This window comes from Anomaloglossus baeobatrachus, chromosome 3 (assembly GCF_048569485.1).
Source record: "Anomaloglossus baeobatrachus isolate aAnoBae1 chromosome 3, aAnoBae1.hap1, whole genome shotgun sequence".
Lineage (NCBI taxonomy): Eukaryota > Metazoa > Chordata > Amphibia > Anura > Aromobatidae > Anomaloglossus > Anomaloglossus baeobatrachus.
The window spans coordinates 694927582-694940685 of record NC_134355.1 but is presented as its reverse complement, the minus strand read 5'-3'; the positions used below and the strand labels follow the sequence as shown (position 1 = coordinate 694940685).

The window sequence follows — 13104 nt, the reverse complement described above, 5'->3', positions numbered from 1 at the left end:
GCAGATCTACAGCAGACAGGTCTCCACAGAGCAGATCAGTGACCCGGGGCTGAGGAGCAGATCTAGAGCAGACAGGTCTCCACCGAGCAGATCAGTGACCCGGGGCTGAGGAGCAGATCTACAGCAGACAGGTCTCCACAGAGCAGATCAGTGACCCGGGGCTGAGGAGCAGATCTACAGCAGACAGGTCTCCACAGAGCAGATCAGTGACCCGGGGCTGAGGAGCAGATCTAGAGCAGACAGGTCTCCACAGAGCAGATCAGTGACCCGGGGCTGAGGAGCAGATCTACAGCAGACAGGTCTCCACAGAGCAGATCAGTGACCCGGGGCTGAGGAGCAGATCTACAGCAGACAGGTCTCCACAGAGCAGATCAGTGACCCAGGGATGAGGAGCAGATCTACAGCAGACAGGTCTCCACAGAGCAGATCAGTGACCCGGGGCTGAGGAGCAGATGTACAGCAGACAGGTCTCCACTGAGCAGATCAGTGACAAAGGGCTGAGGAGCAGATCTAGGACGGACAGGTCTCTACAGAGCAGATCAGTGACTCAGGGCTGAGGAGCAGATCTAGAGCAGACAGGTCTCCACAGACCAGATCAGTGACCCGGGGCTGAGGAGCAGATCTAGAGCAGACAGGTCTCTACAGAGCAAATCAGTGACCCAGGGATGAGGAGCAGATCTAGAGCAGACAGGTCTCCACAGAGCAGATCAGTGACCCGGGGCTGAGGAGCAGATCTAGAGCAGACAGGTCTCCACAGACCAGATCAGTAACCCGGGGCTGAGGAGCAGATCTAGAGCAGACAGGTCTCCACCGAGCAGATCAGTGACCCGGGGCTGAGGAGCAGATCTAGAGCAGACAGGTCTCCACCGAGCAGATCAGTAACCCGGGGCTGAGGAGCAGATCTAGGACGGACAGGTCTCCACCGAGCAGATCAGTGACCCAGGGATGAGGAGCAGATCTAGGACGGACAGGTCTCCACCGAGCAGATCAGTGACCCGGGGCTGAGGAGCAGATCTACAGCAGACAGGTCTCCACAGAGCAGATCAGTGACCCGGGGCTGAAAAGCAGATCTAGAGCAGACAGGTCTCCACCGAGCAGATCAGTAACCCGGGGCTGAGGAGCAGATCTACAGCAGACAGGTCTCCACAGAGCAGATCAGTGACCCAGGGCTGAGGAGCAGATCTAGAGCAGACAGGTCTCCACCGAGCAGATCAGTAACCCGGGGCTGAGGAGCAGATCTACAGCAGACAGGTCTCCACAGAGCAGATCAGTGACCCAGGGATGAGGAGCAGATCTACAGCAGACAGGTCTCCACAGAGCAGATCAGTGACCCGGGGCTGAGGAGCAGATCTACAGCAGACAGGTCTCCACCGAGCAGATCAGTGACCCGGGGCTGAGGAGCATATCTAGAGCAGACAGGTCTCCACAGAGCAGATCAGTGACCCGGGGCTGAGGAGCAGATCTAGAGCAGACAGGTCTCCACCGAGCAGATCAGTAACCCGGGGCTGAGGAGCAGATCTAGAGCAGACAGGTCTCCACAGAGCAGATCAGTGACCCAGGGATGAGGAGCAGATCTAGAGCAGACAGGTCTCCACAGAGCAGATCAGTGACCCGGGGCTGAGGAGCAGATCAGAGACCCAGGGCTGAGGAGCAGATCAGTGACCCAGGGCTGAGGAGCAGATCTAGAGCAGACAGGTCTCCACAGAGCAGATCAGTGACCCAGGGCTGAGGAGCAGATCTACAGCAGACAGGTCTCCACAGAGCAGATCAGTCACCCAGGGATGAGGAGCAGATCTAGAGCAGACAGGTCTCCACAGACCAGATCAGTGACCCGGGGCTGAGGAGCAGATCTAGAGCAGACAGGTCTCCACCGAGTAGATCAGTGACCCGGGGCTGAGGAGCAGATCTAGAGCAGATAGGTCTCCACAGACCAGATCAGTGACCCAGGGATGAGGAGCAGATCTAGAGCAGACAGGTCTCCACAGAGCAAATCAGTGACCCAGGGATGAGGAGCAGATCTAGAGCAGACAGGTCTCCACTGAGCAGATCAGTGACCCGGGGCTGAGGAGCAGATCTAGAGCAGACAGGTCTCCACCGAGCAGATCAGTGACCCGGGGCTGAGGAGCAGATCTAGAGCAGACAGGTCTCCACCGAGCAGATCAGTGACCCGGGGCTGAGGAGCAGATCTACAGCAGACAGGTCTCCACCGAGCAGATCAGTGACCCGGGGCTGAGGAGCAGATCTAGAGCAGACAGGTCTCCACAGAGCAGATCAGTGACCCGGGGCTGAGGAGCAGATCTAGAGCAGACAGGTCTCCACCGAGCAGATTAGTGACCCGGGGCTGAGGAGCAGATCTACAGCAGACAGGTCTCCACCGAGCAGATCAGTGACCCGGGGCTGAGGAGCAGATCTAGAGCAGACAGGTCTCCACAGAGCAGATCAGTGACCCGGGGCTGAGGAGCAGATCTACAGCAGACAGGTCTCCACTGAGCAGATCAGTGACAAAAGGCTGAGGAGCAGATCTAGGACGGACAGGTCTCTACAGAGCAGATCAGTGACTCAGGGCTGAGGAGCAGATCTAGAGCAGACAGGTCTCCACAGACCAGATCAGTGACCCGGGGCTGAGGAGCAGATCTAGAGCAGACAGGTCTCCACAGAGCACATCAGTGACCCAGGGATGAGGAGCAAATCTAGAGCAGACAGGTCTCCACAGAGCAGATCAGTGACCCAGGGATGAGGAGCAGATCTAGAGCAGACAGGTCTCCGCAGAGCAGATCAGTGACCTGGGGCTGAGGAGCAGATCTAGAGCAGACAGGTCTCCACAGACCAGATCAGTAACCCGGGGCTGAGGAGCAGATCTAGAGCAGACAGGTCTCCACCGAGCACATCAGTGACCCGGGGCTGAGGAGCAGATCTAGAGCAGACAGGTCTCCACCGAGCAGATCAGTAACCCGGGGCTGAGGAGCAGATCTACAGCAGACAGGTCTCCACCGAGCAGATCAGTGACCCGGGGCTGAGGAGCAGATCTAGAGCAGACAGGTCTCCACAGAGCAGATCAGTGACCCGGGGCTGAGGAGCAGATCTACAGCAGACAGGTCTCCACCGAGCAGATCAGTAACCCGGGGCTGAGGAGCAGATCTAGAGCAGACAGGTCTCCACAGAGCAGATCAGTGACCCGGGGCTGAGGAGCAGATCTAGAGCAGACAGGTCTCCACCGAGCAGATCAGTAACCCGGGGCTGAGGAGCAGATCTAGAGCAGACAGGTCTCCACAGAGCAGATCAGTCACCCAGGGATGAGGAGCAGATCTAGAGCAGACAGGTCTCCACAGAGCAGATCAGTGACCCAGGGATGAGGAGCAGATCTAGAGCAGACAGGTCTCCACAGAGCAGATCAGTGACCCGGGGCTGAGGAGCAGATCAGTGACCCAGGGCTGAGGAGCAGATCAGTGACCCAGGGCTGAGGAGCAGATCAGTGACCCAGGGCTGAGGAGCAGATCAGTGACCCAGGGCTGAGGAGCAGATCAGTGACCCAGGGCTGAGGAGCAGATCAGTGACCCAGGGCTGAGGAGCAGATCTAGAGCAGACAGGTCTCCACCGAGTAGATCAGTGACCCGGGGCTGAGGAGCAGATCTAGAGCAGACAGGTCTCCACAGAGCACATCAGTGACCCAGGGCTGAGGAGCAGATCTACAGCAGACAGGTCTCCACTGAGCAGATCAGTGACCCGGGGCTGAGGAGCAGATCTAGAGCAGACAGGTCTCCACAGAGCAGATCAGTGACCCAGGGCTGAGGAGCAGATCTAGAGCAGACAGGTCTCCACAGAGCACATCAGTGACCCAGGGATGAGGAGCAGATCTAGAGCAGACAGGTCTCCACAGAGCACATCAGTGACCCAGGGCTGAGGAGCAGATCTAGAGCAGACAGGTCTCCACAGAGCAGATCAGTGACCCAGGGCTGAGGAGCAGATCTAGAGCAGACAGGTCTCCACCGAGCAGATCAGTGACCCGGGGCTCAGGAGCAGATCTAGAGTAGACAGGTCTCCACAGAGCACATCAGTGACCCAGGGCTGAGGAGCAGATCTACAGCAGACAGGTCTCCACAGAGCAGATCAGTAACCTGGGGCTGAGGAGCAGATCTAGAGCAGACAGGTCTCCACAGAGCAGATCAGTGACCCAGGGATGAGGAGCAGATCTAGAGCAGACAGGTCTCCACAGAGCAGATCAGTGACCTGGGGATGACGAGCAGATCTAGAATGGACAGGTCTCTACAGGGCAGAGGTGTGACCCACAAATTAGGATCAGATCCAAAACAGACAGGTCTCTATGGGATGGACCAGTGACCCGGGGCTGAGGACCAGATCTAGAATGGACAAGTGCGCAGATGTGACCCAGGGAAGAAGATCAGATCTAGAATGGACAGGTCTATACAGGGAGGAGCAGTGACCCGGGCTGAGGATCAGATTTAGAATGGAATGATCTGTACATGGTGGAGCAGTGACCCAGGTTGAGGAACAGATCTACAATGGACAGGTCTCTATGGGATGAACTAGTTATGTGGGGCTGAAGATCAGATCTAGAATGGACACGTCTCTACAGGGTGGAACAGTGACCCGGGGCAGAGGACCAGTTCTAGAATGGACATGTCTCTACAGAAAGAAGCTGTGACCCAGGGCCGAGGATCAGATATAGAATGGACCGGTTTCCACAGGGTGGACCGGTGACCTGGTTCTAAGGACAAGATCTAGATTGCACAGGGTTCTACAGAGCGGAGCTGTGACCCGGGGCCGAGGATCAGATCTAGAACTGAGGGATTAGTGATCTGGGGCCGAAGACCAGATGTAGAATGAACAGGTCTCTACAGAGCAGTGAACCGGGGCTGAGGATCAACTCTAGAATGGACAGGTCTATACATGGTGGAGCAGTGACCTGTACGGTGACCGGACGCTCACCTGGACTGTGACAGGTGCTTGGTGTACAGCTGCCGCCACACACTGAAGCTGAGCGGGTCCAAGTTCAGACATTCATGCAGGCTCTGGAGAAGCTGGAAAATAAAGAGGAGCGGCCCGTCACTGCTGCGCTCGCGCTCCGCTGCACTCGCCGGTATGTGCACGCTGCTGCTTCAGGACACGTACCTCTTTCTTCATAACATCGGGGCAGTTCGGGGTGGCTCTGGACAAGAAGGACGGGAAATACGTGTGCAGCGTGCTCTCGGGGGCCGCTCCGAAGGCCAGCACCTTCAGCCGGGGGTACAGGTCCCGGAGCTGCTCCTGCTGGCTGTAATATAATGGGGTGTGAGGAGAACGGGACCCTGCCCCCACGGGACCTCCCTCCCACCCCCTGCAGCTTCTAATCATGAGATTTTCACTTTATATGCTCCAGTCACACACAAAGCTGCATTTACAATTCACAGTCATCTGCAGGGCATTCATGGAGCTGTGGTGCTGCCCCATCCCCCGCAGCCTCGGTCCTGTACACCCCTCATACCTGGCGGACAGCGAGTTGTTTGGCATGAACGCGAAGTCCAGAAGCGGGAAGAAATCCTTAGGCCCAATCATCCCGAACCCCTTGGTGAGATTAGAGTGCAATCTGTGGGCAGACACGCAAGTCATCACAGCGCGCCGCGGGCCAGTCACCACAGCAAAGCGCGCCGCGGGCCAGTCACCACAGCACAGCGCGCCGCGGGCCAGTCACCACAGCACAGCGCGCCGCGGGCCAGCCACCACAGCACAGCGCGCCGCGGGCCAGCCACCACAGCACAGCGCGCCGCGGGCCAGCCACCACAGCACAGCGCGCCGCGGGCCAGCCACCACAGCACAGCGCGCCGCGGGCCAGCCACCACAGCACAGCGCGCCGCGGGCCAGCCACCACAGCACAGCGCGCCGCGGGCCAGTCACCACAGCACAGCGCGCCGCGGGCGAGCCACCACAGCACAGCGCGCCGCGGGCGAGCCACCACAGCACAGCGCGCCGCGGGCGAGCCACCACAGCACAGCGCGCCGCGGGCGAGCCACCACAGCACAGCGCGCCAGCCACCACAGCACAGCGCGCCGCGGGCGAGCCACCACAGCACAGCGCGCCGCGGGCCAGTCACCACAGCACAGCGCGCCGCGGGCCAGTCACCACAGCACAGCGCGCCGCGGGCCAGTCACCACAGCACAGCGCGCCGCGGGCCAGTCACCACAGCACAGCGCGCCGCGGGCCAGTCACCACAGCACAGCGCGCCGCGGGCCAGTCACCACAGCACAGCGCGCCGCGGGCCAGTCACCACAGCACAGCGCACCGCGGGCCAGTCACCACAGCACAGCGCGCCGCGGGCCAGTCACCACAGCACAGCGCGCCGCGGGCCAGTCACCACAGCACAGCGCGCCGCGGGCCAGTCACCACAGCACAGCGCGCCGCGGGCGAGCCACCACAGCACAGCGCGCCGCGGGCCAGTCACCACAGCTATAGATAAGCGGACAGAAAACTGGGAGATTAAAACTCCCACCATGCCCTGATCCCCCCAGCAGATGGCGTCACTCACAGCAGCAGCCGGTCCAGGTAGGATATGGCGTAGGGCGAGAGTGTCTTGATCCCGAGGACGGGCAGCATGAAGCCGAGCCACACTGCAAGAGGGAGGAGAAAGAGCGTGATCCGAGTGCCAGGCAGCAGGCGACGTCCTGCACCCCAGCCCTGCTCCACCTATCACAGTGCTACTCCCTTCTGACCACCCCCAAGCACTGCACCCAATTGCTCCCCCCAACTCCGCTCCCTGCTGCCCTTGCTTCCCCCCTCACACACAGCCCTACTCCCTGCTGCCCCAACCCATCGACCCCCCCTCCCTGCTGCCCCCAGCTCTGCGACCCCCCCTCCCTGCTGCCCCCCTGTCCCGCTCTGTGCACGCACCTTTCAGTCCCTCCGTTAGATCCGCGTACCCTGCCTGTCCCACAGCCCACATCAAGGCGAGGCACCGCGCCGGCCGGTTCTGCTGACCCCGCAGCATCTCCAGGTACTGAAAAGAGAAGGTAGAAGTGCAGACAAATGAAATCCTCAGCTCAGAGACCGCGCCACCCCTGTACATAGGCCACGTCTGGTACTGCAGCTCCGGATGTAAAGAGTTAAAGGGAACCGGTCACTAGAATGTTCACTATGAAACTAAGGGACCCCCTTCTGCGGCTCCGGGGCTGTGTTCTAGAAAGGTTCCTCTTGCTTCTGGCCCCTTTCACACCTAAACAGACACTTTATAAAATCTTACCTTTTGCTATGGTAATGAGGATTGCTGGCCCCGGGGGTGGGCCGTTTGTATCCCCCTCCCCTTCCTGCCGCTGTTCGCCGTCCCCCAGTGTTCATTTACATAGATGAGGCCGCCGCACTCATATTCCGCGGTGCTCCGGAAACTCGCGCATATGCAGTGGCACTATTGCGGGACCAAGCACTGTTTTCAAATCGCGAGCGCCGGTGAGGTTATTGCGCAGGCGCGAGATTATGGGCGGCGCTGTGAATGTCATCACCAGCATCATCCAAGTACCCGCCCATAATCTCGCGCCTGCGCAATAACCTCACCGGCGCTCGCGATTTGAAAACAGTGCTCGGTCCCGCAATAGTGGCACTGCGCATGCGCGAGTTTCCGGAGCACGGCGGAATATGAGGGCGGCGGCCTCATCTATGTAAATGAACACTGGGGGACGGCGAACAGCGGTGGGAGGGGGGGAGGGACAAGAAACAGCCCGCCCCCGGGGCCAGCAAAGCTCATTACCATAGCAACAGGTAATATTTTATAAAGTGTCTATTTAGATGTGAAAGGGGCCAGAAGCAAGAGGAACCTTCATAGAACGCAGCCCCGGAGCCGCAGAAGGGGGGTCTTATAGTTTAATAGCGAAAATTCTGGTGACAGGTTCCCTTTAACCCCTTAACGACCGCGGGCCGTAAAATTACGTCCTAAAGGACATAATCTTACTGCCCGCGGTCCTCCGGCGGCAGCATGCCGCGATCGGCACACATCTCAGCTGATTTTCACAGCTGAGATGTGTGCCTGCTAGGCACGAGCAGAATCGTTATCTGCTCGTGCCGATTAACCCCTTATAATGGCGCTGTCAATACATGACAGCGCCATTATAAGCGCAATCGCGGTAAAGTTTTACTTACCGCCGAAACCGGAAGTCACGTGACGCGATCACGTGACTCCCGATAGTTGTCATGGTAGTACAGGGTCATGTGATGACTCCTGTACTACACATGAATTGGTTTCACTTTCGCTGTGCCCGGGGCACAGCAAAAGAGAAAGACAGCGTATCTGCTGTTTACAGCCTTCCAGCTGTGATCAGCAGATACTGCAGAGCGATCGGAATGCTGATCGCAATAGCCCCCTAGGGGGACTAGTAAAATAAAAAAAAAAAGTAAAAAAAAAAGTTTTAAAAAATTAAAAAAAAACAAAAAAACCTAAAAGTTCAAATCACCCCCCATTCGCCCCATTAAAAATTAAAGGGTTAAAAAAATAAAAAATATACACACATTTGGTATCGCCGCGTTCAGAAACGCCCGATCTATCAAAATATAAAATCAATTAATCTGATCAGTAAACGGCGTAGCGGCAAAAAAATTCCAAACGCCAAAACGACGTTTTTTTGTCGCCACAACTTTTGCGCAAAATGCAATAAGAGGCGATCAAAACGTAGCATCTGCGCAAAAATGGTACCGTTAAAAACGTCAGCTCGAGACGCAAAAAATAAGCCGTCATTGAGCCTAAGATCCCGAAAAATGAGAACGCTACGGGTCACGGAATATGGCGTAAAACGTGCGCCACTTTTTTCGGACAAACTTCCGATTTTTTTTTAACCCCTTATATAAAAGTAAACCTATACATGTTTGGTGTCTACGAACTCGCACTGACCTGAGGCATCACACCCACACATCAGTTTTACCATATAGTGAACACAGTGAATAAAATATCTCAAAAACCATAGTGCTATCGCACTTTTTTTGCAATTTTTCAGCATTTGGAATTTTTTTGCCATTTTCTAGTACACAATATGGTAAAACTGATGGTTTCATTTAAAAGTACAGCTCGTTCCGCAAAAAATGAGCCCTCACATGACCATATTGACTGAAAAATAAAAAAGTTACGTCTCTCAGAAAAAGAATGGCGAAAAAAAAAAACGGAAAGCGAAAAATCGGCCGGTCGTGAAAGGGTTAATGTTCCCATTTACCTGAGAAAATCCCTCTAATGTGAGATCATAACAGTCCCCCCCGGAGCAGACCCCGAGCGCTGCTCCGCACTCACCTTCTTTAGGTTAACGGTTACGGTTTTGGGCTTGTCCAGTAGAATGGCCTGGATACAGATCCGGTAGCCGTGGACGGACTCCCCTGTGTGCGAGAGAAAGCGGATAAATCACACAAACTGTGACCACCGCCCGCTCACAACGCCGGGGCACCCTCCGCTACACCGCACCGCCCGCTCACAACATCCAGGCCCCCCTCAGCCACACCTCCCCGCCCGCTCACAACGACGAGGCCCCCCCTCAGCTACACCGCACCGCCCGCTCACAACATCCAGGCCCCCCTCAGCTACACCGCACCGCCCGCTCACAACGCCGAGGCCCCCCCTCAGCTACACCGCACCGCCCGCTCACAACATCCAGGCCCCCCTCAGCCACACCGCACCGCCCGCTCACAACATCCAGGCCCCCCTCAGCTACACCGCACCGCCCGCTCACAACGCCGAGGCCCCCCCTCAGCTACACCGCACCGCCCGCTCACAACATCCAGGCCCCCCTCAGCCACACCGCACCGCCCGCTCACAACATCCAGGCCCCCCTCAGCTACACCGCACCGCCCGCTCACAACGCAGAGGCCCCCCTCAGCTACACCGCACCGCCCGCTCACAACATCCAGGCCCCCCTCAGCTACACCGCACCGCCCGCTCACAACGCCGAGGCCCCCCATCAGCTACACCGCACCGCCCGCTCACAACATCCAGGCCCCCCTCAGCTACACCGCACCGCCCGCTCACAACGCCGAGGCCCCCCTCAGCCACACCGCACCGCCCGCTCACAACATCCAGGCCCCCCTCAGCCACACCGCACTGCCCGCTCACAACATCCAGGCCCCCCTCAGCCACACCTCTCCGCCCGCTCACAACGCCGAGGCCCCCCCTCAGCCACACCGCACCGCCCGCTCACAACATCCAGGCCCCCCCTCAGCCACACCGCACCGCCCGCTCACAACGCCGAGGCCCCCCCTCAGCCACACCGCACCGCCCGCTCACAACATCCGGGCCCCCCTCAGCCACACCGCACCGCCCGCTCACAACATCCAGGCCCCCCTCAGCCACACCGCACAGCCCGCTCACAACATCCAGGCCCCCCTCAGCCACACCGCACCGCCCACAACATCCAGGCCCCCCTCAGCCACACCTCTCCGCCCGCTCACAACGACGAGGCCCCCCCTCAGCTACACCGCACCGCCCGCTCACAACATCCAGGCCCCCCTCAGCTACACCGCACCGCCCGCTCACAACGCCGAGGCCCCCCCTCAGCTACACCGCACCGCCCGCTCACAACATCCAGGCCCCCCTGAGCCACACCGCACCGCCCGCTCACAACATCCAGGCCCCCCTCAGCTACACCGCACCGCCCGCTCACAACGCCGAGGCCCCCCCTCAGCTACACCGCACCGCCCGCTCACAACATCCAGGCCCCCCTCAGCTACACCGCACCGCCCGCTCACAACGCCGAGGCCCCCCATCAGCTACACCGCACCGCCCGCTCACAACATCCAGGCCCCCCTCAGCTACACCGCACCGCCCGCTCACAACGCCGAGGCCCCCCTCAGCCACACCGCACCGCCCGCTCACAACATCCAGGCCCCCCTCAGCCACACCGCACCGCCCGCTCACAACATCCAGGCCCCCCTCAGCCACACCTCTCGCTCACAACATCCAGGCCCCCCTCAGCCACACCTCTCCGCCCGCTCACAACGCCGAGGCCCCCCCTCAGCCACACCGCACCGCCCGCTCACAACATCCGGGCCCCCCTCAGCCACACCGCACCGCCCGCTCACAACATCCAGGCCCCCCTCAGCCACACCGCACCGCCGGCTCACAACATCCGGGCCCCCCTCAGCCACACCGCACCGCCGGCTCACAACATCCGGGCCCCCCTCAGCCACACCGCACCGTCCGCTCACAACATCCGGGCCCCCCTCAGCCACACCGCACCGCCCGCTCATAACATCCGGGCCCCCCCTCAGCCACACCGCACCGTCCCCTCACAACGCCGGGGCCCCCACTCAGCCACACCGCACCGTCCCCTCACAACGCCGGGGCCCCCCCTCAGCCACATCGCACCCTCACAACACCGAGGTCCCCCCTCAGCCACATCGCACCCTCACAACACCGGGGTCCCCCCTCAGCCACACCGCACCGCCCGCTCACAACGCCAGGCCCCCTCAGCACAGCAGTAGTCCCGCAGCCGGGTAGCGGGGGGTCACCTGCGGGCTTGTCCACCTCCTGCAGCATGGCGAATATGCAGTAGTCCAGGAACATCTCCAGCTCGGAGGAGGCCTTCAGCAGCAGCGAGCGCACGATGCCCCGCAGCTCCTTACTCATCAGGCAGTACGGGTAATCTGCGAGGAGAGGACGACACCGTAAATGCTGTGCGACCACCGGGAGGCGCCCCAGACTCACAGCGGAGGGGTCGGCACTGAGCGCCACCGATCACATGACTGACCGTGAGACTGCTGGCTCGGCACCGCCTCGTTCTTGGGGGTCTGCAGCTTGTCGTTCAGGTAGCCCACCAGGTCCTTCACCCAGATCTGCGGGTTCTCAGGAAACATGCTCTGACTCTTCTCCATCTCCCTCTGAAGCTCCGCCAGGTCCAGCTGAAAAGAGAGCAACACAGCGCGTCACAGCGGCCGCCCGCGGGCACAGACCACCGGGGACACATCCAGAGCAGCGCTCATAACTCTGCCAGCTCTGAGGCTCCCACAATGCACCGCACTCAGCTGTGTATCATCACAGAACCAACCCCATACTGTACTGCAGCTCTGCAGGATAAAACCTGACTTAACAGCAGAAGAGCGAGTGCAGCTCTGGAGGATAAGACACACTGTAACAGCAAACGAGTGAGTGCAGCTCTAGAGGTGACTGGAGGATAAGACACGATGTAACAGCGGAATAATGACTGCAGCTCTGGAGGTGAGTGCAGCTCGCCCTGTGTGGTCCCTCACCGCCCGCAGCGCCTCCTCCAGTGTGGCTCGCTTCCTCGGAGCTGTGGAGGTGCTGCCCCCAGGAGACGTCTTCTTGGAGCTCTTGCCGGCGCTCGGCGGCTTCTTCTGGGGCTCGGCGGTGCTGCGCGGAGGAACCTGCTCCTTGTTCTGCTCCTTGTTCTGTTCCTTCTTCATCATCTTCTCGAATCCTTGTTCATAGAGCGACGGCCGGATGGGAACTGAGGAGAGGAGACGAGAGGAGAGGTCAGCACCGAGGACGGCCGGATGGGAACTGAGGAGACGAGAGGAGAGGTCAGCGCCGAGGACGGTGGCCAGGAGAACACATTGTGCAAGGGGGAAAGTGTGCGAGGAGTCAGCGGGGGACGGCGGCCAACCACATCCAGCAGAGGGCGTCCCACCCCACCCAACCCCATCACCCAGCAGAGGGCGTCCCACCCCACCCAACCCCATCACCCAGCAGAGGGCGTCCCACCCCACCCAACCCCATCACCCAGCAGAGGGCGTCCCACCCCACCCAACCCCATCACCCAGCAGAGGGCGTCCCACCCCACCCAACCCCATCACCCAGCAGAGGGCGTCCCACCCCACCCAACCCCATCACCCAGCAGAGGGCGTCCCACCCCACCCAACCCCATCACCCAGCAGAGGGCGTCCCACCCCACCCAACCCCATCACCCAGCAGAGGGCGTCCCACCCCACCCAACCCCATCACCCAGCAGAGGGCGCCCCACCCCACCCAACCCCATCACCCAGCAGAGGGCGCCCCACCCCACCCAACCCCATCACCCAGCAGAGGGCGCCCCACCCCACCCAACCCCATCACCCAGCAGAGGGCGCCCCACCCCACCCAACCCCATCACCCAGCAGAGGGCGCCCCACCCCACCCAACCCCATCACCCAGCA

General features: G+C 60.1%; 1 protein-coding gene across 1 annotated transcript in view; it reads right to left on the bottom strand.

The window, feature by feature from the left end:
• TMEM214 (transmembrane protein 214) overlaps positions 1-12414 on the bottom strand; it is a 37377-nt gene extending 24963 nt beyond the window's left edge. The window contains exons 1-9 of the mRNA XM_075341342.1: positions 12202-12414; positions 11703-11853; positions 11464-11598; positions 9257-9339; positions 6883-6988; positions 6521-6602; positions 5483-5584; positions 5131-5272; positions 4948-5039 (exon numbers count right to left, since the gene is read on the bottom strand). Of these exons, the coding sequence (XP_075197457.1) occupies positions 4948-5039; positions 5131-5272; positions 5483-5584; positions 6521-6602; positions 6883-6988; positions 9257-9339; positions 11464-11598; positions 11703-11853; positions 12202-12378 (1070 nt within the window). The 5' untranslated portion in view covers positions 12379-12414. The remainder of the gene's footprint in view (positions 1-4947; positions 5040-5130; positions 5273-5482; positions 5585-6520; positions 6603-6882; positions 6989-9256; positions 9340-11463; positions 11599-11702; positions 11854-12201) is intronic.
• Positions 12415-13104: the final 690 nt, after the last annotated feature.